General features: G+C 36.8%; 1 protein-coding gene and 1 long non-coding RNA gene across 2 annotated transcripts; both read left to right on the top strand.

The window, feature by feature from the left end:
* Window positions 1-1724: 1724 nt before the first annotated feature.
* Window positions 1725-22693, top strand: LOC113688978 (lysM domain receptor-like kinase 3). Its single transcript, XM_072050007.1, has 11 exons — window positions 1725-3349; window positions 4737-4769; window positions 5010-5159; window positions 6688-6872; window positions 9412-9501; window positions 10980-11073; window positions 11766-11917; window positions 11997-12088; window positions 21986-22121; window positions 22253-22352; window positions 22566-22693. Exons 1-11 carry the CDS (start codon window positions 2722-2724, stop codon window positions 22691-22693), a joined length of 1788 nt encoding a protein of 595 aa, XP_071906108.1. The 5' UTR covers window positions 1725-2721.
* LOC140007514 (uncharacterized) lies at window positions 18757-19773 on the top strand. Its single transcript, XR_011814829.1, has 2 exons — window positions 18757-18862; window positions 19590-19773. It is a non-coding gene; the product is annotated as an uncharacterized lncRNA (long non-coding RNA).
* Window positions 22694-26095: the final 3402 nt, after the last annotated feature.

Raw genomic sequence — 26095 nt, 5'->3', positions numbered from 1 at the left:
AGCAAGAGATATCCTAACTTGTGCTATGCGACAAACTTGGCAAAACATTTTATAAAGGATTAACTTTTTTAATATTAATGTATATTTTGGCGGTTTTTGGAATATGATAATAATTTTAATTTAAATTTGAAACATAAAATTTGCATATGTAGTATGCATTTACTCTACACTGCTATTGTAAGAAATATTCATCTTTTTATAGAACCTCCTACTTTTTGATAGTGTGCATATTAGCAGGTTTTATTACATGATAATTAATTTGAATTTTAAAATTTGCATGTGTGGCATGAATGTTACTGTTAAAAATATTAATCCTTTTATAAAACCCCTATCTCGCCCCAAAGTAGGAGAGGCCAATAAATAAATACTACACTAATATGACTGATACGTAACCTTAAAATGTTTACTGACCAAAAGTTTGAAGAAAATTAGTGGCATAAGTTGTTACTTTAACATTCTCAAAAAACTTTACAGAAATACAACGGTCTCAAAAACAAAATATTTAATAGAAAATTAAAAAATACAGCAAACAATTGATAAAAAATCTCATTTTTTATGCATTTTGATTTTTTGACTTGTTAAATTTTGAGTATTCCTCAATTAATAGTCATTAGATCTTCAGGAATAAAAAAAGAACTAAAATTATAAAGGAAAAATAACAATATAATTAAAAGTAGGACAGATAGTGGCACAAAAAGTGGGACAGAAGATCCATTGCGTCCAAATTGCATACAAGAAAGCTTCAAAAATTAAAGTACTTGTTCATGGATTCAATTGTCTATTTCCTTTTTTCGCTTCTTAAATTTCACCCTTTTCTTGCTCTAAAAAAACCAATAAAAGAAAAGCATTTATCAATTGTCTCAAACTCATAAACGGCTCTATATCCATCTTTAGCTTCAATCAAGGTTTTGAAATCTAGCTCGAACCGCGTGGTTGGATCGGTTGAACAATTAATCAGACTTCTAGGCGGGCTGAGTTATGCCTCAAACCCAAGGGGTTAAAAAACTGCCCTTTTTTTTTGTTTGGTAAAAATCAGCTAGCCTAGATAATTCGACTGTTGGACCATTGAATTAGAACAATTTTTATTAAATCGAGGGGTTCCTTGCCCATCTTTAATTAACCAAAAAAATTTTAATTTGTTTAATTAATCTCATTCACTGACAGTCCAAAATAAACTTTACCAATTATCCATGCATAATTGTCTCCAGTTAGTTAGGTATTAACAATTATTACCTTATTTCGAGTCCTCATTCTCTCTCTCTCTCTCTCTCTCTCTCTCATAATGATGTATTAACTTTTGTCTAACATTTATTGCATATAGTATATTAATTATGTTAACTCTTTAGTATATTTCAATTGTTTGTCATTGCCTTCTATTTATTTTTATTCCTATCTTATAAACTACTTATCATATAATTTAGGAAAATTAAAAATGTAGATAATAATGCTATTCTATATTTCTTTTACCTTTTACTTATAAAAGTTATTCTTGAATTTCAAACAAGTAATACATAAAAGATTATTATTGAAGTTTCTACATATATTTACATACTTTTAGATGTTTAATATTTATTAATAATACTTATGATACCAGGGTTAATAACAGTTTATCCAGTGATTGAACCAATAATCCTTGACCAATCATTTGTCCGGATCAATGATCGGTTTGGATTTCAAAACCTTGGTTTCAATGCCTACATCATAGATTACAATTGTGGACCGGATTTACCGAATCATAAATTGTGGTTTTTAATCAATTTTAAAAACAGAAGGAATTTTTTTTTTAAAATAAATTTGTCTCTCCTTCGCATCAAGCAATTCCAGCGTCCAGTTCATTCTACAATTTTATTTGGCCTCTTTTTCTTTCCACCATATATATATATATATGGTGGAAAGAAAAAGATACACTCTCAGCATATTGGATTTGCACTGATTTCTTGTTAGCATTTTTCTGTATAATTTTTGTTGGACAATGACAGTCTACTGATATAGAAAGTGATTGGCCTTCCGCCAAGCCATGATTGGGGTGAAGAGTTGTTGGTTTAGAGGATTATTGTGCCTGGTCCTATGGACAACCTTGTGAGTGCCCCCTTGTTGTTTGATAAAATGCCTGAATCAATCTTGAAGGAAATCGATTTGTCCTTGTTGTGTGATAATATGCCTGAATCAATCTTGAAGGATCTCGACTTATAGATTAAGCTCTGTTCTCCATTCTTACCAAATGTCTCCAGGGAGCACAAGTTGCCTGAAGTTGATTTTCACAATGTTCATTTCCAAACGCAATAGAGTACCTTCTTGAAAATTGACTTTAAACCACAATACACAATGAAATACACCCTTCCAACCAACCCCCTCTCCCATCCGCAATTATTTGAAGTTGAAGAGGTAAGATTCAGAGCCAGTGAGTCAATTGATTCGCCATTGATGGAGACTAATCAAATCTCCACCAAAAAAAACAAAACTTCGATATCTGACAAGAATAAACTTATATATATAGATACAGCAGCAGCCCCACTCGTATAGGGTCTGGGGCAACAATAATTACCTCGTTCAGCTGCTGCAGCAGCACCACTCCTATGGTTGAGGACAAGAATAATGACCTGATTCAGCAGCAGCACCGCAACTTCTACATAGACGTGGGAGGGACAAGAATAAACTGGCTGGGACAAGTATTAACACCCTGCTACAATAGCAGCACCACGACTTTTCCCCGTTTCAATCATGTCATTGCTACTATCCCCATTGGTACTACTAGTACTATTCTTCAGTATCTCACTCCAAACTTGCCAAGCCAATTCCCAGTGTATCAAGGGCTGTGACTTAGCTTTAGCAAACTACTATGTCTGGGAAGGCTTAACCACGGCCTTCCTTTCCCAACTTTTCAGCATCCCAGTTTCTACTATTAACTCCTGGAATCCAGTTAATTCCCCGGACCAGTATATAGTCCAAGCCAAGACAAGAATAAACATCCCTTTTACTTGTGACTGCATCAATGGAGATTTTCTGGCTCATATCTTCAGTTACAATGTTTCACAGGGGGACACGTATGATTTAATTGCAAATACTTATTATTCTAATTTGACTAGTTCTACTGGCCTGCAGAGATGGAATAGATATCCAGGAAATGCAATCCCGGTTAATAGTGTCCTGAATGTGACCGTTAATTGTTCTTGTGGGGATAAGGCAATTTCCAAGGATTATGGATTGTTTGTAACTTGGCCCATAAGGGACGGAGATACTTTGGACTCTGTGGCTGCTGCAAACAATTTGAGTGCTGATGTTGTCAGGAGATATAATCCAACAGCTAGTTTTAATGAAGAAGGTCATCAGTTATTCATTCCAGGAAAAGGTCAGTTTCAGATATTTCGCAATCAAGATAGTTTTGACACCTAGCAGAGATTGTTTTCTCTATGTATTGATGCACGAAACTGAGATTTTCTGTGTTAATTGTTGCCAGAGTGTGTAACTTAGATGTCCGTTTGAGGTACTTTTCGTTTGAGCGCGTGTGCGTGTGTTTGGGTTGATCACCAAATGCCCTTCCTCTTCCCCAGTGATTATAGGTTTTTCGCTTCACCCCTGTCATTGTCTGATTTGACCAATTAAGTCTCTAGAATTTTTCAAAGTTTTCCAAGGTAATAGCTTATGCCTGTAAATGCACATTGTTCTGTGCAAATCCACAAATTCTTAGTGTCTCGATGGTATATTTGTCCTTGAGTTGCAACATGGACATCTCAAATGGGGAAATGAAATTCGATTTCGGGTTACTTGGTTAACTGTATCATACTGGCAAAAACTGAAACACTTGAGGCCAAATTAGTTCAATTAGAAAAGGAAGGGGAAGTCTGAGAAACTTTTTTTTTTTTTTTTTTTTTTTTTTTGAGGGGCTATTTTGTAGTTAGCCCTAAAGAAGATAGGCACTGAAAGTTAGCAGTCTTACTTTTTGCAAGATTTTCTTTTCAGAATCTCCATGGATAAGAGTGTGATTGGTTGTTCTCATTTTCATTTTGTGTTCATTGACCAAACGGTGATTCTAGTTTGTTAACCTAAAAGAAATGGATGTTAGCTAGGACAGTGATATGGACAGACTTGGATGTGACTAAAAATGAGTGTGTGTGACAATTAAGTGAAGATATTACAGTTCACTGAAAAGTTGTTCTTTACCCCTATAATCATTATGACAATTCAATTGACAACATACACTGCCAATATCTATCATCCTTCTTTGTTGGTGAACATTTGTCTTTATTTATCAAAAATGTTTTAGTGTGGAGATTTAGCAGAATAGAAACAAATCTTAAGTTATTGACGTCATCTTTGTTTATCAAAAACAAGGTTTTAGTGTGGAGATTTAGCAAAATAGAAACAAATCTTAAAGTCTTTTTTTTGGGTGTACAAGTTATTGACTTCATCTTAATTTCCTTTTTTGGTCACCAATATATAAAATGATACATGTAAAGTCTAATAAGTAACTGATAGACTTGATATGCAATAATCCCATGAAGTTTGGATCTATGTGTGATATATTTCTGATGTGCTTACATGAGATAGTTCACTGTTTACTGACTATAGGGGTGGTACTTTTGGTTTAAATGTGTTATCACATTCTTAGGTCATGCTACTAATTGTTTTTGTCACTTGAAGAGTTGTAGCTGTAGTTAAAATTGTATGAGTTGCCAATGAATTTTAAGGTGACTTAAAAATGTGAAGTTTGATAAATATTCTTACTTGTTATGCAGATGAAAGTGGAAGCTATCGGCCTTTGAGTTCAGGTAGCATTTGATGGTTTTCTGAGGTTTTTGGACTGAACTTATTATTATCTCCAACTATTGATGGATGTTAGCATCAGTTTCAATATATTTTTCTCTATTTTAATGCAGAGGTGGTTCTGTCTCATATTGGATAAGTATTAGCTTACTTCATTTCCAATTACTAAATTTACTTCAAGATTGACATTGGAATTATTGATTCTAGTGAAGCCTTCCCTGCCCCCTGCCCCCTTCCCCTTCTAGGATCAGGATTGTCTGCTGGAGCTATTGCTGGGATATCTGTGGCAGTTCCGGGACTGCTGTTCTTTGCTGCTTGCTTGTATTTTGTGGTTGACAGAATGAGGAAGGCACTCAAAATATCTCCTAAAGATCAATTTAAGCGAGCTGCTTCGTGTACTTCTCTCTCTCTCTCTCTCTCTAAGTTTTTGTGTACTTTTCCTTTTTTATGGAGACCACGTTAAAATCGTTGCTGAGCTTTACTTTGCAGATTTAGCATGCTTATTTTTAAGTATGCAGGGAAGCCTTGCATTTTTTCTGTTATTTCAACCTTGTTTTATGTGGATAGAAAGCAAGCTATTGGGTAGTTTTGCAATTTATATTTCAAGTCATTAAATAATATTTGGTGTAGTGCTAGTATACCCCAAACACAAACCAGATCCATGGTGATTCTTCCTCATATGGAACTAAGGGAAGCAAATTTGTCTATAAAGGCCTATAGATGAATATCTGTCGTGTTTGCCATAAAATTTGCATGCACTTTACTGGAACATTTTGTTGGGACAGCATGTCTGCACTAAAAGTGAAGAAGGTATATTTACTAAAATTTTCTGATTCAATTCAAGGAGATAGTGGCATGACTTCAACCTCAGACCTCATAGGATATGGTTACAGCTGTGGTCCGTTCAGTGAAAAAATGACATGTTAGTATCTTGGATGAGCTATACTTGCTGGGAGTAATCATGCTTACTGATGGCTAATAAGCTTTGTATAGCTTTACATTTAAAAACTCAAAAATGAACTATGCCTTCAAATCCTTCCATCTATTTATCTCTCCCACCTAGAGGCTGGAGTGCGTTGAGATCATGTCTAAGTGCATGCTTTCGTATGACAGTGTTAAGGTTTGTGAAGTGATAGTCCAAAGTGTACCATCAGAGTTCAATATTATGTCAACTCCTCAAAATGCATGCTGTTGTTGCTCGATGATTATGTTAAAAGTTGCATTTTAAAAAAATTTTGTGTCATAATCTTAGTGAGGAGTTCGAGTGTCATCTACTTTATACACGAATACTGCTGCACGGATTTGTTTCTGCGAAATGATAACATAAATCTTACAAATAATGTCTTCAATCTCTTTCAAGCAGACAAAGATTACTACTTCAGTTTTCTATCAATAACTTTGACTGAGCCAGAAGTCATTTTAGTTAGACTGTGGATTCTGCAAACATGATAAAACTTCATAGTCTGCACTGCTTTGGGCTGACACTTTGCATGGATCTGACATAGTTGGTTTCAGCTTTAGTTTCTTTTTGCCATTTGAATCTCATGATCCTACATTGACTGGAGCCAGACATAGGTTTTAGCTTCTGTTATCTAATGCAAGTGGCCCATAATTTCTGTTCAGTGGTCAGTATGTTATATCATTATTATCTGCTATAGATTATTTCAGAGTTCCAGATGATACAATGTTCATTCTTCTCAATTAGTTTCAATATTCTTTTTATCATTCTAACAAAACAGACACCATGTAAATGTTCATTTAATTAAATTCAGTATGGTGGTGTGCATACACCTAAGGAATGATGTTTGCTTTAAAGAAGCATATGCATGTTTTTGTTGTTTCTTTCCTTAGAAGCTTTCCCTTACACTGGTTGTGTAAGTTTATTGATCCTCTTCTTTGGTTGAAACCCTGGAGGTACTGCAGCCAAAGCTTCAAACTCCGTTGGTGTTACTAAAGGGGCATCTCCAGGCCTTGCTGGAATAGTTGTTGAAAAATCTGTTGAATTCTCTTATGAAGAGCTGGCAACGGCCACTAATGATTTCAGTTTAGCTAATAAGATTGGTGAAGGCGGCTTTGGCTCTGTTTATTATGCCGAGCTTAGAGGCGAGGTTTGTTTAATCTCTTTCTGTATGCGCCATTATGAGGAAGGATGAAATTGTGCACACATATTTTTGTTATTTCTTGGTTAAGGTTCTTGGTTACCAAATCAGAGTAAAAGTTGCTCTCGTGATCTTGAGTGTTAAGCTGTCGAGGGGGATGACCACCTTATTTCTGGCACCTGATGGGTGGACAGGTTCCCTGAGACTTTCCTAGAGGATAATCATCTGATCTAGATAGAATGACATATTTGGTTATGTTTATCTAACTTCCACCGTAAAGCAAACTTGATTGTAGAATAAAAAAGAGTAGGGTATGAAATCTGGTTTTATTTACACACCATATTGCTCTTTTTTGTTTCGGTTTTTACCCCCTTACTTTCAAGGTTTTTCTTTCCATTTAGACTGGACTACTAGAAGTCTACCCTTTGTCAGCCAGGCTGTCTCCAAATTCTAAATGAATATGTAAATGAAGCTTTAGATTTTCGTTGAGCATGATATCTTGTCCATTTAAAGATATCAAGATTGCTTTCTCAAACATATTTTTTAGAAGACAGGCTGAGATCCTATCTTATGCCTCCAACTGAAGGGCTAACTCCATCATCTATCAGCCACTGTGTGCTGTTTTTATGGGTCTGTCATTTTGCAGAGATTTAGAACCACTTTCCTAGTTGTTTAGTATTTCTTTTGTTCTTTATTTTATAAAAAATGGCACTCAGTTCATATCTTCTACTTCAACCATTGACAAGGTTTAAAGAAAGGGTGGTGGTGGTAATTAGTTAGTAGCTAGTTTCAACCATATGGAGGTTCAGCACCTTAACCATGCCAGGTCACTGAAGATCAGTGAGAAATTCTGTCATGGATACTTTGAGAGTGAATGTTACACCCACATCAACAGAAAAATTTAAAGCATTTCCACGTTTACGTCCTTTTCTTTTCTTGTTTGTTTTAAGCATTTCCAGATTGGAATATACCTTATAGATTAGCAGTGTCCAAACATTCAAAAATGGCATATAATTGACCTCGATCTCTTTGCAACCTTCTCTAAACAGTTGCCAGTAGGAAAGAAGGGAAATAATTGGATTGAGAACAGTAGTTGCGTGGATGGGTGGAGGCGTGGAGTATGCCTGGGATGGTGTTTTTGGGGGGGGGGGGGGGTGTGGGAAGTAGGTTTGGGCAGACTGAGGGCAGTAGGGAAAGTGGTGGCTTGGTGATATTTATTTAGGCACTTAATGGGTGATGTGGGATAGGGATCTAGTGGAGGCAGGGGTTGGGGTGGAAAGGGAGTTCAATGGCTGACATCCTATCTCATGCCTTCAACTGAAGGGGCTACCTCCTTTGTCTATCAGCCACTTTGTGCTGATTCTAGTGATCCATCATTTTTCAGAGATTTAGGCCCAGTGCCCAAGTTGTAGTATTTCTTTTGTTCTTTATTTATTAAATGGCATTCAGTTCATATCTTCTAGTTCGACCATTGACAAGGTTTAAAGAATGGGTGGTTGGTGGTAATTAGTGAGTATCTAGTTTCAACAATATGGAGGATAAACTCCTTAATCGTGTTAGGTCACTGACTATCAGTGACAAATTCTGTCATGGATACTTCGAGAGTGAATATTACACCCGCATCAACAGAAAAATTTAGGGGTAAAACACCTTTATGTCCTTTCTTTTGTGTTAGTTTTAAGCAATACCATTGGAGTGTACCACACAATAGTGGCTTGATTTTTGTCCAATCATTGTAAAAATTGCAAATACATGACCTGAGTCTCTTTAATTCTTCTCTAAACAGTTGCCAGTAGGGAAGAAGTGGCAGAATTGGATTCAGAACAGTAGCTGAGTGGTTGGGTGAATTGGGGTTTGCCTGGTATGGTGTGGGTTTGAGATGTGGGGAAGCGGGCTTTGGCAGACTGAGGGAGTACAGAAAGTTGTGGCTTGGTAATGTGTATTTCGGCACTTACTGGGTGGATGAGGAATAGGGATCTAGTGGAGGCACAGGATTGGGGTGGAAAGGGAGTTCAATGGGCTTGGAGATATTTTATTTGTGGGAGTTTCCAGGTGTACTCTCGGTCCGGATCTACAGAGTTGGAGATAGCAGGTTTGGGCAGTCAGGGCTGGTGTTAGAGAATGAGTGCCTTAAGGTAAGTTGCGGGCCATATAGTATTTCGCCTTATTCATCTTAAATTGGTTATACTGAAGTAAAGGGATACCTAAATGTGAGGACTTTTAACTTTTTATGATTGACGTGAATAAGGAACTCAGTTTTTTTGGGTATACTTGAGTAGCTTGGTCATGCTATTTGGAGAGTTCCCGAGTTATATGCAAAAACGTCTCTGAGTTACTGAATTGCTTCTCATTTTTTTTTCTTTTTTGACATTTTTGCTTTCAATGATACACTGTTCAACATCTCATTAACCTATGTCTAATATCCATTGTCTTTGTTTTCCCCCCATTTTAGTATATGTAATACCAAGTTGGTCATTTTTTGCATTTCAATTTCCTTTTTGCCAACTACACATACTAGAGTTTTCCTAACACCCAAACTCTGGTGCAGAAAGCAGCAATCAAGAAAATGGACTTGAAAGCAACAAGAGAATTTCTTGCTGAATTGAGGGTTTTAACATGTGTACATCATCAGAACTTGGTAACAAACTATTAAACAATCTTATGCATGTTGGGGTGTGTTTGAAATTAGGTGTTAATTATCTTACTTCTACGTGCAGAAATTATCCCACACTCATATATTGCTTTTAAAATGATTTATATCCTCGATTTGGAGGATTAAGATCCAATTATGTTTTCAGTTCTTTAGCATTTTTAAAGATTAACAGTATGAACATCATTTGAACGTAGTAATAAGCTTTGTTTGGAATTAGGGATTGGTTTTCTTACTTTTTACATGCAGATGTTATCCCATACTCATGTATTACTTTTAACATCATTTATATCCTGGATCTGAAAGATTAAGATGCAATTATGGTTTTTCTCCTTCAGCATTTTCAAAGATTGTATATTGGAATCTGAGACTTTGATGAAGTTGTTTCTCGTAGCAAACTTTTGTGAAAAAGGCAAAGAATCTGCAAATTTAGTTATTCGTCTGTTAATAAAACATGAGCAGCAGAAGTATAGTTGGGGAACTTAAGAAAAATTTAGACGAGTTATGCATGTTTTCCTAGTTATGATGAGCTATATACAGTGTTAGTCAAGATTTAAGCTCATTGCTTCTCCACTCATGTTTAAATGTAATAAGTCATTGTAACCAGGAAAACATGCAACACTATTGGTCTAAATTTTGCCTAAAATGCTCAGCAGTCTACTGCTTATGATTTCCACTTGGACATGCCTATCTATACATGCATGGACAAAAAAAAGAAAAAGAAAAAGAAAAAACACACACAAACACAAAAAGAAAAAGAAAAAACACACACACAAGCACACACATGTACACTTCGTTGTTCCTGGTGATTTAGTTAATTTATTCTGGTTATGTTGCTTTTCTCTTCGTAATTAAACCTGAACTATCCTAAATTCTTGTATGTCCATATTCCATTGGACTAAGGCATCAGACTTAGATCAGTCCTGTATTCATGGTCTTTGTGAAGAAATCTATTCAACATGTTCTCATGGATCGACCAGTTTTGACTTGAAATTGTTTACCTGATAAAAATTTCACCACACAGCTTATAACTTTTTTTGTCCAACCCACGCATTGAAGCATTTGCCACCCTACGGCTTCCTTAAGCTGTCTTCTCTTGTACTGAATGTATAATTTTGAATCATCCAGTGTTACTTTCTTGGCTAGTAGCAATTATGAATTTGATTAAATGGTAGTCTTAAGTAATATTATTTACAGTAAGTGCTTAAATGGGCATTGTCAACTTTCAGGAGGTTTTATTTAGCCGAACAATGATACATTGAATACTACTGAAAATCATTTGCATTTGTTTTATCTATGTAATCTTAGTTTAATCATATCTTTTTGCTGGATTTGGGCTTAAAAAATTAGCATGTATTTATGGGGTCATACCTTAGATATGTCATCATTTTTAATTGTTTTTTCATTGTAAGCTAATACTCTTAATGCTTTTGGAATGTCAATACTTTTCATTTATGATAAAACAGGTGCGCTTAATTGGATATTGCGTTGAGGGTTCTCTTTTTCTTGTATATGAATATGTTGAGAATGGCAACTTGAGCCAGCATCTCCGTGGATCAGGTAAGCTAACATTTTGAACTTTATGCCATAATCATTGTTCAAAGATCAATGGCACCATTCTAATTCTTAGACAGTATTTGCTACAAGAATTCTATTGATTTGTAAACTAGGCTGCATCCATGGGTTTCTGTTTCTCCTGTTTTTCGTACGCTATTTTTCTGTGGAGTAGCAAAACCCCTGGCAGGCCTTTGCACAGCCAAATCTGTCACTAATGCTTGAGTCTTGAGGATTTTCTGGTTTTTTTTGGGGCGGGGGGGGGGGGTGTTGGGGAAGGTGGGGATGAGGCAATGGCAGGCACTGGGTGGGATTGCATTATAGTTTCCTTGACAAAACAATCTCGGTGGTTGATGTCATTTCTAAGACAAAAGATCCCTCAAATTTACAAACTTTCCATCAATGCTTGCTCATCTCATTTCATATGCAGATCTACCATTTTTTTCTTTGGTTGTTCCTGAGGCTGAAAATCATAGTTATCTTCTGTCGCATTAGAAGTACAAGCATATTATCTCTTTATTCATACTGTTGCATTTCATTGTAGTTGATGCATTCTTTATGCGTTGGATTTGTATTCATATTAGTGCTTTTATTAGCATTCCATATTGGAACCCTAAGTTTGAAACGTGGTCTTATTCAGATAGTAATTCATCTTCGCACTCTTAATTATTGTTATGATATCTGGCTCTTCTTTCTAGGGAGGGACACACTGTCATGGTCAACTAGGGTGCAAATTGCAGTGGATTCAGCAAGAGGTCTTGAGTACATTCATGAGCATACTATACCTCCCTATGTCCATCGTGACATTAAATCGGCAAACATTTTGATAGACAATGATTTGCATGCTAAGGTAGTACCACAGGCTTCTCATTTTGATAAATCATGTTAAAGAATCTCCAAATTGTTTGTGCTAATTGTTTGTTTTGCAGGTTGCAGATTTCGGTTTAACTAAATTGGCTGAGGTTGGAGGTCCTTCCTTGCACTCACGTCTTGTGGGTACATTTGGCTACATGGCACCAGAGTAAGCATTTATTATTTTTGTAATGTTGACATACATGTGTTAGGAATATATCGGTACTAGGGTCTTGCTGGGAATATGTCGAATCTGTTTCTTGATGCTTGCAGATCATTTACTTTCAGGTTGAAATTCCTTGTTCTACTGATTCTGTAGTTTTAAACATATTTCACTTTGTTAAATCTGCCTTTTGATGTTTCCAAATCCTTGGAGTTCCCTTCTTTGGTGGAATTAGTTTTTTATGACCAATAAAGAACAAGGCAAGTGTTTGTCCACTCATAGCTTTTCTTGTTTGGTCTACTCTTCCTGGGGATTTCTTGGTTCCGAACACCCGTCTACTTAAAGCTGGAGGAGAATGAGGACTATTCTATCTTTGTGTCAGTCAGTCACTTCTGACATTGTAATTGTGAGGCCCCAGTTCGTTCTACGTTGATATATTCATTAATTGGGCGGTAACGTTTGGTTTTGGGAGTATTTCGAAAACCCTAAGTAGGGATTAAGATTTAAACCCTCAGTTCCGGTTAAGATTGAAAACCCGTTTTCCTACATTTTCTTTATTAGAAAATTCCCAGATAATTTTTATTGAGTAAATAGAGTTTTTAGATGATTTTTCTAGTATTAGTTGGTTTTTGAGAAATTAACAACGTATATCGAACGTGGGACCCACGAGTGCGAAAAGTTCGGAAAATTTCGGCCGATTAGGTTAAGTTTCGAATACTGGGTTTAATTTACCGGGTGTTAAGAGATAAGTAGAGATTGCAATTTGGATTGATATGAGAGAGAAAAGTTAGGTAGATATTTCAAAAAAGGTGACAAGTGTCACCATAAGATTAACTCTTACAATAAGATTTACTATTCCATTTTTTGACTTTTGACCCAATTGGTTAAATATCTTAAAATTAACCAAAAATCACCATTTTTCTCTCCTTGGTGGCCGGCTCTCTAAGCTCAAAGAAGGGAGGAAATTTTCCATCTCTCAAGCTTCCATAAGCTTCAATCTTCCATAAACAAAAGCTTAGACTAGATTTCACTCCATAAAATCTTATCTTCTAGTGCTAGTAAGGGTTGTGGTGAAGTTTGTTTGAAGGTCTAAGGTGCCCAACATCTTCCTCTCTCTTGGTTCTTGGTAAGTGAAGCTTGAAACACCCTACTACACCTAATGATGCTTATGTTGTGCTTATTAGTGATAAGAGTGCTGAAATTTCTGGTTTTAATCTTGGTTTGAAGTGATTTGGTGAAGTTTTCCATTTTATGATGATTTTTCTGGTTTAATTGGATTATGATGGTGTGGTTGAATATGATGAATGGTAATAGCCTATAATGACTCTAGTGAGTGTGAAATGTGGATAAATGCAACCAATTTTGGATTTGGTGTGAAAATTGAAAAGTTAGGGTTCCTAAATCCCCAATTCTGTCCGGTTTTGGATCATAGGGTTAGAGGCAGAATTTGACTTTGCTCAAAACATGAAAGTTGTAGGTATTGATGTGTTTGAGGTGCCTACAAAATTTCAGGTCATTTGGATTAATGTAGAATGAGATATGACGAAATTACTGTAGCTGTTCTGCTTTGGTCAGAATGCGAAAACTGCGTTGGTATTTGGCTATTTTGGCTGGAATTAGTTTGGATTTTGAAGTTGGTGTCTTCTGATGCAATGTAGCTGGATGTCTTATCTAACATATGCCTTTGGAATTTCGGCATTTGGACTTGTATAGACTAAGTTATAGTCATTACAGTTTTATGTGATTTGCAAACCTGTTTTGGTAATTCTGGATTTGTATTTTGCATATTTGACCTAGTTGTGCTAGGATTTGGACTGAGTGGCCTTCTACATTGTTGTACCCCTGTTCCTTAGCTTCGAAACGGTGGGTCTTACACCCCCATCCGATAACCGTAGTGAATTTGGTGCCATTACCGCATATTGAGGTCAAATACGGTTTGTGATTCTAGTACGTTTTTGGAAAGTTTATGGCTGGAACTTTGGCTTCACATTTGACTGAGTTACAAGCTGTTTGGGCTTCTGACCAAAACACCAAACTTATAGCCCTATATCAGAGCTTTCTAACGCCCTTGGAATTTCATGAATCGGATTTATAAAACCTGAGATATAGCCGAACAAACAAGGCCTGCCCGTGAAAATGACCAGAAATCTGTTTTGGTCCTGATGACCAATTTCCGTTCCGAATTTGGATTGCCGACCTTCATGAAAGTTGTTCCATTTGGAATGAACTATCTAACTGCCAATTTTCAGCTCTTTTGACCATGCGTAGCATAGAAAACAGTTCGTACTCAAAACTGACCATTTGTGCATTGGCCAGATTTCGTAAGTGATTGTGTTTGGTTCATTTGGGACTAAAGCCTCCAGTTTCAGTTCTGGATGTCTTCATAACAGTTGTTGTTCATCCTTTAAGCTTCGATTTGGCATCTCATCCGCCTTAATCCGATATTCGTATCTCAACTTATGGGTGAACTAGAAATGAGTATCAAATCTGCCGTTTGCCGTTTCCGCACGCGTGCGTGTGCCCTTTCCGTACTTGCGTGTGCCGATGTTGCTGTTTTATTTGTTTTGGGCACGTTAGTGGCCGTTTATGACATCATGTGATGCAATCTTCTATTTCAGATCGTGGTGAGCTAGGCGGAGCTGGTGGGCCCTACTAGCGAACACGCACGAAGTGATTTTCACGTTTGTACTACTTTTATACTTTGTGTAAGTATTCAGGCCGGTTTGGTGTGTTTTCTTTGCTATGTGTTTGAGATATGTGAAAAGGGCACTTAGGCGAGGGTGTACTTTATCGCACTCGACCTAAACCCTAATTTGAATGTATAATTGTACTTGGCATATGTATATGAACCTTTTGGAACCAAAACCCTTGAGCTTGTGGCTCGGGGCGACTTTCGAATAAAGTTTGTGAAGTTTGCAAAGTTTGTGATTTTGAATAATTTTGTGAAGTTTGTGAGTTTGGGGCGAACTCTTGACCTGGTTGGACTATTCGAGCCGGTTAGGGATTGGTCGAAGGCAGTCCAACTTAGTCTGAGGTCACCAAGTTTGTAGGTTCATTTTATGAACCAATTTTGTGAATCCGGTTCACCGAGAAGGTGACCAAGTTTGTGATCCGAGCTTGTGACTCAAGCTCAAGTTTGTGATTTCGTTCGCCCGGGCAAGTTTGTGAGGTGACTGGCCAGTGAGGGTGATAAGGTGTCGGTGGGTGTACAAGTGAAGTTCTACGGACTATTATTTGCAGTCGACGGAGTGTCGGCAGGAGATCACGCATGGCATATGAGTTGGCTTTGGAGCCACCTGTATCCTTATTATGTGATGTTACTTTTCTGCTTTTGCTTTACTCTTATTGTGTAACTGTTACGTGAAATTTATGTTTTCGCCCCTGTTTACTTACTAAGCATATAGCTTACCCCATTCCTTTTGTTTTCCTTAGCAGGGGCCGACGCGGGGACTTTTGGCTCGTATACTAGTATAGTTAGCTTGGCTTGTAATAGTTGAACAGTTAGGATGTTTGTTTTTGTTTTGGTGGTTTGACTCGATACTTTTGGAGAATGTAATTATAACTCTTTTTGGGATTTGTATATAGTATGTAAGGTACTCTTTTGGATTTTCAGGTTTTTATCGCTTTAAGGTTTGAGTCCTGGCGCGAGCTAGACAGGCGGCCCGCCGATACCCTTGGGTTCGCCCTTGGGAGAAGTGGGGTCGTCACAGTTGGTATCAGAGCTTAGGCTTCAGATCTCTGTAGTGTATCCTAGGCTGAAAGTTTAGGATGCCGGACTGTGGGATTTGATTTTATTTGAAAGTTAAGCAATTTGTGGGATAAAACCTATAGCTGCTTCGCATGGTCTCTGCGCGGGGTGAGCCTGGATGAAGTGGTGAATAAGTATGAAGGACTAGATGCTCGGTCAAGCATAAGTTATGGATCATAAATGTTATAGGCCTTAAATCTTTCTCATGGTATCTGAGGACCATAGGTAGGTTCGTCAGGTAGGAATTTCGATTGTAGATAGTTTACTCTTGGGACTGCAGCTTGAGATGTGAATTATCTTATTTCGGATTCTTGTGCCTGAGTACTCCAGAGTTGAGGCGCTGCTAAGTACTTGAGATTTGCATTTTGGGGAACATGAACAAGCTTTGTCTGACTAGAGTGAGTACAAGAGATCAACGGGCACTTTGGGAAGTGGAGTAAGAAACCGGACGAGGGTGGTTTTCACTGAGTGTGGGACGACAAGTCGCGTTTCTTTCATTTGCCCTTGTATTGTCCCTACATGTCATTTACTTGTGGTATGTTAATACCTGCATCTATAGTACTTGCTGCACTTGACTTTGTCTAACTTGAAATGTCTCTTGGTGTATATGGTGCATTATATTGCGTACATTTTGGCGTGACTTGTATATATATGTACACCTTTTGATCTTTTGATTATTTCGAGTTTTTCAACCCTTAGCTCGTTGATTGCAATTTCGAGGACGAAATTGTCCTAAGTGGGGGAGATTGTGAGGCCCCAGTTCGTTCTACGTTGATATATTCATTAATTGGGCGGTAACGTTTGGTTTTGGGAGTATTTCGAAAACCCTAAGTAGGGATTAAGATTTAAACCCTCAGTTCCGGTTAAGATTGAAAACCCGTTTTCCTACATTTTCTTTATTAGAAAATTCCCAGATAATTTTTATTGAGTAAATAGAGTTTTTAGATGATTTTTCTAGTATTAGTTGGTTTTTGAGAAATTAACAACGTATATCGAACGTGGGACCCACGAGTGCGAAAAGTTCGGAAAATTTCGGCCGATTAGGTTAAGTTTCGAATACTGGGTTTAATTTACCGGGTGTTAAGAGATAAGTAGAGATTGCAATTTGGATTGATATGAGAGAGAAAAGTTAGGTAGATATTTCAAAAAAGGTGACAAGTGTCACCATAAGATTAACTCTTACAATAAGATTTACTATTCCATTTTTTGACTTTTGACCCAATTGGTTAAATATCTTAAAATTAACCAAAAATCACCATTTTTCTCTCCTTGGTGGCCGGCTCTCTAAGCTCAAAGAAGGGAGGAAATTTTCCATCTCTCAAGCTTCCATAAGCTTCAATCTTCCATAAACAAAAGCTTAGACTAGATTTCACTCCATAAAATCTTATCTTCTAGTGCTAGTAAGGGTTGTGGTGAAGTTTGTTTGAAGGTCTAAGGTGCCCAACATCTTCCTCTCTCTTGGTTCTTGGTAAGTGAAGCTTGAAACACCCTACTACACCTAATGATGCTTATGTTGTGCTTATTAGTGATAAGAGTGCTGAAATTTCTGGTTTTAATCTTGGTTTGAAGTGATTTGGTGAAGTTTTCCATTTTATGATGATTTTTCTGGTTTAATTGGATTATGATGGTGTGGTTGAATATGATGAATGGTAATAGCCTATAATGACTCTAGTGAGTGTGAAATGTGGATAAATGCAACCAATTTTGGATTTGGTGTGAAAATTGAAAAGTTAGGGTTCCTAAATCCCCAATTCTGTCCGGTTTTGGATCATAGGGTTAGAGGCAGAATTTGACTTTGCTCAAAACATGAAAGTTGTAGGTATTGATGTAAAATTTCAGGTCATTTGGATTAATGTAGAATGAGATATGACGAAATTACTGTAGCTGTTCTGCTTTGGTCAGAATGCGAAAACTGCGTTGGTATTTGGCTATTTTGGCTGGAATTAGTTTGGATTTTGAAGTTGGTGTCTTCTGATGCAATGTAGCTGGATGTCTTATCTAACATATGCCTTTGGAATTTCGGCATTTGGACTTGTATAGACTAAGTTATAGTCATTACAGTTTTATGTGATTTGCAAACCTGTTTTGGTAATTCTGGATTTGTATTTTGCATATTTGACCTAGTTGTGCTAGGATTTGGACTGAGTGGCCTTCTACATTGTTGTACCCCTGTTCCTTAGCTTCGAAACGGTGGGTCTTACACCCCCATCCGATAACCGTAGTGAATTTGGTGCCATTACCGCATATTGAGGTCAAATACGGTTTGTGATTCTAGTACGTTTTTGGAAAGTTTATGGCTGGAACTTTGGCTTCACATTTGACTGAGTTACAAGCTGTTTGGGCTTCTGACCAAAACACCAAACTTATAGCCCTATATCAGAGCTTTCTAACGCCCTTGGAATTTCATGAATCGGATTTATAAAACCTGAGATATAGCCGAACAAACAAGGCCTGCCCGTGAAAATGACCAGAAATCTGTTTTGGTCCTGATGACCAATTTCCGTTCCGAATTTGGATTGCCGACCTTCATGAAAGTTGTTCCATTTGGAATGAACTATCTAACTGCCAATTTTCAGCTCTTTTGACCATGCGTAGCATAGAAAACAGTTCGTACTCAAAACTGACCATTTGTGCATTGGCCAGATTTCGTAAGTGATTGTGTTTGGTTCATTTGGGACTAAAGCCTCCAGTTTCAGTTCTGGATGTCTTCATAACAGTTGTTGTTCATCCTTTAAGCTTCGATTTGGCATCTCATCCGCCTTAATCCGATATTCGTAGCTCAACTTATGGGTGAACTAGAAATGAGTATCAAATCTGCCGTTTGCCGTTTCCGCACGCGTGCGTGTGCCCTTTCCGTACTTGCGTGTGCCGATGTTGCTGTTTTATTTGTTTTGGGCACGTTAGTGGCCGTTTATGACATCATGTGATGCAATCTTCTATTTCAGATCGTGGTGAGCTAGGCGGAGCTGGTGGGCCCTACTAGCGAACACGCACGAAGTGATTTTCACGTTTGTACTACTTTTATACTTTGTGTAAGTATTCAGGCCGGTTTGGTGTGTTTTCTTTGCTATGTGTTTGAGATATGTGAAAAGGGCACTTAGGCGAGGGTGTACTTTATCGCACTCGACCTAAACCCTAATTTGAATGTATAATTGTACTTGGCATATGTATATGAACCTTTTGGAACCAAAACCCTTGAGCTTGTGGCTCGGGGCGACTTTCGAATAAAGTTTGTGAAGTTTGCAAAGTTTGTGATTTTGAATAATTTTGTGAAGTTTGTGAGTTTGGGGCGAACTCTTGACCTGGTTGGACTATTCGAGCCGGTTAGGGCTTGGTCGAAGGCAGTCCAACTTAGTCTGAGCTCACCAAGTTTGTAGGTTCATTTTATGAACCAATTTTGTGAATCCGGTTCACCGAGAAGGTGACCAAGTTTGTGATCCGAGCTTGTGACTCAAGCTCAAGTTTGTGATTTCGTTCGCCCGGGCAAGTTTGTGAGGTGACTGGCCAGTGAGGGTGATAAGGTGTCGGTGGGTGTACAAGTGAAGTTCTACGGACTATTATTTGCAGTCGACGGAGTGTCGGCAGGAGATCACGCATGGCATATGAGTTGGCTTTGGAGCCACCTGTATCCTTATTATGTGATGTTACTTTTCTGCTTTTGCTTTACTCTTATTGTGTAACTGTTACGTGAAATTTATGTTTTCGCCCATGTTTACTTACTAAGTATATAGCTTACCCCATTCCTTTTGTTTTCCTTAGCAGGGGCCGACGCGGGGACTTTTGGCTCGTATACTAGTATAGTTAGCTTGGCTTGTAATAGTTGAACAGTTAGGATGTTTGTTTTTGTTTTGGTGGTTTGACTCGATACTTTTGGAGAATGTAATTATAACTCTTTTTGGGATTTGTATATAGTATGTAAGGTACTCTTTTGGATTTTCTGGTTTTTATCGCTTTAAGGTTTGAGTCCTGGCGCGAGCTAGCCAGGCGGCCCGCCGATACCCTTGGGTTCGCCCTTGGGAGAAGTGGGGTCGTCACAGTAATCTACTTTCATGCTTTTGTCAGCTCCCAAGAGGTGTGTGGATGCACTCCTTTTCCCCTTCCCTCTGGCTTTTGAGGCTTCCATTTTCTTTGCTGGTGAAAGTAAGAGAACAAGGCTTGGCTTAAAAATATAGCAGGCAAAATTTCTATAAGCAAGTCAGACGAAGACAGTGATGTGCTTTTATTCCACAAAGTCGCAAACATACAACATATTCGCATGCCACTACATTTAAAGTACTGTAAGCTTTTTCCTAGAAAATGATTCCGGAATTATGTAACCTGGAAAAATGAATCTTGGTTACACCAGTTTCCGTACTTAACAGAAAAAGGTTCACTTCAAAGGTATGACCAGAAAAGTTCTATCTTGTAGCTTTGTTGGCTAACTAAGCTTTAATAGCAAAACAAAATAAGTAACTAATTTGGGCTTGAACTTGGGTCTTAAGGGTCTTAAGGTTCAAGAGCTTAAGTGTAGCAGCCATTCTAATTAGACTTGCATATTCTACATCATTCTCCCTTGTTGGAGAAAACTTGATCCCCTGTTTTGTAGTACAGCATGAGGAGCTACAACTTTTTATGGATTTTGCTGAAGCTGAATGCGGCTAGCTTTTAGATTGGCGGACTTTCCTTCTAACCAGTATTAAAAAAGTAGCTCCTGAAATTTTTTTTGAAACTTCTAGGGAATGACAAAATCAATAGTTGGAAGAAATGACATGGATTTCTTAAGATTTTATCCTAAGTCTATGTTGAAAGCATACTGAGTAATACTTGATCTTTTAATGATTCCTTTTGCCTTTTCCTTGCACTATCATTCTTCAAAAATCCACCCTTGGCCTCTTCTTCCTTCCAAGGTCTCTTCAGTCAAGTATTGTCTTAACTGAGATTTCAAGAAGAGCTTTCTCTTGGGATTTGGCAATAACCTTGTCTTAAAACCTCTCAAAAGCTAGTTTTGCTTGTGAACTTCAACTAGTAGTTTGAGATGTCAGAAAGGATTTTTTATTCAGGGGGAGGTACTTATGACCTTTCAATTCCTAAAGCACTTATTTTTGGGTCCACTCCTTCAATGTCTTGCTGCTGGATATATAAGATGAATCCAGAGGCTTAACAGGTTTATCAACCTGAGTTAATCCATCTCTAGAGATCTGATCAACATCTATATCATGCTGTAAGGATGAAGCTGTGTGTTTTTAATTTTCTGCAGCCTTCAAGCATATCTTCCTTGCTTTTCAAGTTAAATCATCATGAGCTTCTTTTGGATGTGAATCAGGATTCCCATGATTGTTATTTTCTGCAAAATTTTAGGTCTTTGGTCTTTTCTTGGACCTAAAGGATCTGTAGTTGGATTACGATCTACGTCATGAAGTTCATTAGGTGCTCTTTTTCTGGCTTGAACCTCATTTTTATCTAAGGATGTCCTAATTACTGACCAGCCTTTAAAGTTGCTCGAAAACCAGTTTGTGCAATGTAAGACTTTTTGCTGCAACTTGTTCTCTATTTCATCTTTCAAACCAGCTTTAGATAGAGTACTTGTTCTCTAAGGACCTTCAAGAACCTTAATTTGAACAAAAAGGTCGTGAAACTCCTGCAGATGATCATTTATAGATGTGTTTCCTTGCTTCAAAAATTAGACTAGGTTTATAGGATCTGCCAACTGATGAAAACTTGGTGGTGAAATGTATGGCACTGATACCAAAATGCTGCGGTAAAAGTACGGAATTACTCGTTAGAAATTTTATCACTCAAAATCTTACAATTTGACATTATCCCTTAGAACATCGCGATTAGCTCCATGTCTGCACTAGTTGATTTTACTTCACAGGAGGTAGTTTCCTAGGTTAAATCACATTGGCTGTTTGACCCCAAAAAAAAAAAATCGATGTTAATGTCTAAGTAGAAGAGTCCCAGTCCTACAAGTAAGAAATGTGCTAAAAATCGCTTTTGGACGTGGCTTAGGTATCATGATTATAGAGTTAAGGCCTAATACCTATTTGATGAGGCTTGAATATTCGGCATAAGACCCTTTTTCATTTGGAAGAAGCATTTCACTTGCCATGAATGAAGTTATTACTGGTTTGTTTTGCACATGACATGCAGAAATATCAACCTTTTATTCTGTGTAGGTATGCTAATCGCGGTACTGTTTCTCCTAAAGTTGATGTCTATGCGTTTGGTGTTATGCTTTACGAACTAATTTCGGCCAAGGCAGCCATAGTTGATGGAGGCTCTGCTACTGGCCCTAAGGGCCTTGTTACTTTGGTAAAGTTCATTAGCCTCCTGAATTATAAATCAATAGGCAAGGAAGTAATTGGAAATTGATTAATGACTGTTAACCATCTTGTAAGTGAAGTTGTTGGGGACCTAATGATTTTTTTTCCCTTGGATGACAGTTTGAACAAGTTTTGCCAGATCCAAATGATGACCTCCGCCATCTGGTTGACCCCAGACTTGGTGATAATTACCCCCTCAAATCAGTCAGAAAGGTAAGAAGTATGCAGCAACCTATGCACTAGTCCCTGTTAAAAATGCACCGTTAGCTTCTTACAAACAATTCATTTATTTGCAGATGTTTCAGCTAGCCAAACTTTGCACGCTCAAAAAACCTCAACTCCGACCGAGCATGAAATCTGTTATCATTACTCTAATGACACTTTCATCTTCCATAGAAGAGTCTATGATCGGTTCCTCCTCTGGAAAATGAAGTATTGGGATATGAAACCCCTGAAACTGATGTGCTAAGAGTAGAGATTTCTAGTGTTGCATCTGTGGAAACTGTGGTCTTGGGATTTGAGGTGTACAGAGTAGAAGATGTGACTGAAGCAGTCAATTAAGGATTGGATTGCAGTTGACCTGACAAAATTTGAGCGACTCACACTTATTTTACATGGGAAGGAAAATTTTGCAATGTAAAATTAGTGCCAAGACTGCGGAGATACTTGCGATAGAACTTGCAACCGCAATGAGTCTTTGCCCTGAGGTGTTGTGACTAATATCTGCAACATGGTAGTGAGATTGTGCCATCAAATATCAAATTCGCAGTATCCAGGGCCCTCGACTGACAGGAGATGATATTGGATATCCTTAGATATTCCTATACATCCTTTGAAATCAACAGGAAGACATATATATTGAACAATGCCCAATTCATCGGCAAAGGATGCTCAACTGCTCCATAAGCATAAGCTTCATCTGTGAGATGCATGCTTGAGTAAAATATGGTCTAATTTTCCATGAATTAAATCATACTCTTCTCTCCACCTAAAGATTATGTAATATGTATAAGATTATTCTTTTTCTAGTTGGGAAGAAAGGTAACTAGCTAGAAAGAATAACATACTTATAACCAATCTTTGAAATATTTCTAAGTTTAATAAAGAATTACGGGCATGATATGTGATCGAAGCACCACCACTTCTATTGGAGTAGAAGAATGATGCAATATTTATCACTTATCGATAAACAAGTAATCGGCCAGATCATGAACGATTTATCAGCCATGACAAATAGAGGTTGTTATTCAATGATAACTCATCTATATATTAGGAAAATATTCATTACTTATAAATTGGCCGCCTAAAATTTATCAGCAACATCGACTTGGGGCCAATAAGTAAAAGCAACGGAAGATTCATCAATAATTGACATAATGGCTCTACTGATGTACACGAACAAGTGTTGATAAGTGTTAGATATATAAGGGAGAAGAAAAGCTATGATGCTAGATGATGATTTATTAGAAGTCATGCACAAGATCATGGTCTTAATTAGAAGTTGCTTGAGGTGAGGAAGTGGGCAGTTTATCAGTACCCATGTTTTAAGTATGGCATAATTCGTGTCGGTTTGAAGCCCACAATGAACTTTAATATGCTATATCTTTCAATTTTTCTACCATGTAGTGAGACCTTTAATTATCTCATTTTTGGTGTCAAAAAAAAAAAAACTGTGATCTTCTGTTTTTTCATATTTTTCTCTATTTAAATGAAGGATTAATCTTTTATAATTGTCAGTTTATATACTTTTATCGTTAGATACATGACATATAATTTGAATTTATGTAATTGTGATGGTTTATATAAGATTAACTATAATTTAATGTTGTTTCTAAATTGCCTGGAATGAAGCTATAAGCTATACATCTAATACCAACGTCTCCTCAAAGTGTCTTCTTAAAGAATCCTCCCTTATAATATTTTTTTTAACCTTTCAAGTTACTTAAACAATCTTTAATAATATGAATCAATATAAGTTATGATTCCATGTAATTATAATAAAGTTATCCCCATTAGTGTGCTTTTGTCACAGTGTTCAATCACTAAATTCTTCCATAGCAAAAGAAGAAAAGGTTGAATCTTTGAATTTATCCCTTCTAAGTAAGGATTTCCTAGTTATATTAGGTGGCCTGGACTATCATCCCTTCTTATTTCTAGATAATGTTATAATGTCTTTTAGATCAACTGAAATCTTGTCAATTCCAGTTGACAATTTATAAATGGAAGACAAAAGTCATAGTTGTAAAAAAATATTTTTTGGTTTTCTTCACCCAAAAAAGTACAAAAATGAATTAAGATACTAACGAGAAAGACAATTTAAGATTCTATTTGATAATCAATTCAGCACTTAAGTTATATATGCTTAGATCTTAACTTATTTATGCATGTGTGTTTAATAACAAAAACTAGAACATCTTAATTAATTAAGTGGTTTTGAATTACCTAGACAAATACTATTTCACCAAATAAGTGATATGTTGTTCACTCATTATTGAATGTAGAAGATGCTAAGATGTATCAGATTCAGTACTTAGCAATTCACTAACTTAACGGATTCAAATTTCAGATTTCAGATTTTAAATTACAATTTTATCAAATGCACCTAAGTTTAGCCATTTGGAAAATATGCCATGCTTAGTTGTTTGATGCTTAAACTCTAAGTTTTGTATCTTTATTTACTTATCCCATTTTAGATAAGATTGAAGATCAAGTATTGTGTCTTCTGATTTTCTTTCCTTCTCTTTTCATGCTTGCTTCAATTTTCTTTTGGAATTTTTTCTTTAGAAAAAAAAATGTATGCATAGTGTTTTGCAAGTGCATCACAGTCGTGATTTTAGTGAGTTTCTTAGTAGAATCGAAGTGATTAGGTTAAAAAGGCAGGTCTATATGTGCATTTTAAGCACGTATATCATGCAGGGCTAATTTCACTTTGCATGCTTCAACTATACATGAACTCTCATTTTGATCCTTAAAGTGGAATATTTTAGTCCCTAAAGTGTAAAAGCTATCTCACTAAAGTTCATAAAGCATAAATTCTATCACCCTCTAGTGCCCTAAGGATTCAAAAGTGTTCCAATTTAATCCCTAAATTATAAAATTTGTCCTATTTAAATATAAAATTTGTCTCACTTTCATCAACAACTTCTACGGAGGACAAATTTTGTATTTTAAGGTGTAAGATGACCCATTTTAAAGTTTAAGGACCAAATGAGATTGCAAGTATAATTAAAGGTGCAAAGTGGAAATAAGCCATGCATCAAAGTATGTAAAGGTGCAAGTGTGTAAAGTATTAATCTAGGGACAGACAGAAAAAGCTTATCCTACAATTTTTTTAATAAATAGGATTTACTTTACATGCATGCCCTTTTAATTTCGTCTTGGATATCTAGAATTTCATGTCAAATGGCTTTGCATGAATACAGAATCCTACATGCCATCAAGAAAGAAAAACAAGATTTGGAAAGAGTACTTCATTGTAATTATTTTTCCACGAAGAAAGCATTGACTAGGAAGTTTGATATCAAGTAAGATGATTATCAAATTTTCAAGGTGGAAAGGTGAAAAAAAAAAGATTGTACTTATTTGGTACTTCATAATATAATTTTCAGATTGATCTTTATGAATATTGGGTACTTCATAATATATTAGAGCATTACATTTCACATCATCAAAGCCATATATTCTTTTTCTTGAAAGATCCTGGAGAATGGTCAAGTGAGCGGCCTATAAAAAAAGCCATCAGCTCTCACTGGCCAATAACATAAGCTAGAATCAATGTAGTTAATCTTGGAAAGAGTTGCAGTTTTGATCCCTATTGTTTGGTCAGTGTACTGAATTGGTCCCAAATATTTCGTTTGAAACAAATGTAGTCCCTAAATTTATGATTTGCGGCACATTTAGGACTACTATTGGAAACTTAATAATGACCAATGGGCCACATTAAATTGCCATTAGTCAACAACA

Source organism: Coffea arabica, chromosome 5c (assembly GCF_036785885.1).
Source record: "Coffea arabica cultivar ET-39 chromosome 5c, Coffea Arabica ET-39 HiFi, whole genome shotgun sequence".
Classification (NCBI taxonomy): domain Eukaryota; kingdom Viridiplantae; phylum Streptophyta; class Magnoliopsida; order Gentianales; family Rubiaceae; genus Coffea; species Coffea arabica.
The sequence above is the reverse complement of the archived record's forward strand: the minus strand, read 5'-3'. Positions and strand labels throughout refer to the sequence as shown.

Excerpts from the sequence above, each read along its gene's own strand:
- LOC113688978 (XM_072050007.1), top strand. The coding sequence starts at position 2,722 with ATGTCATTGCTACTATCCCCATTGGTACTACTAGTACTATTCTTCAGT. Across the intron at positions 6,873-9,411 it reads ATGCCGAGCTTAGAGGCGAG|AAAGCAGCAATCAAGAAAAT; the intron begins GTTTGTTTAATC and ends ACTCTGGTGCAG. Across the intron at positions 22,122-22,252 it reads CTAAGGGCCTTGTTACTTTG|TTTGAACAAGTTTTGCCAGA; the intron begins GTAAAGTTCATT and ends CTTGGATGACAG.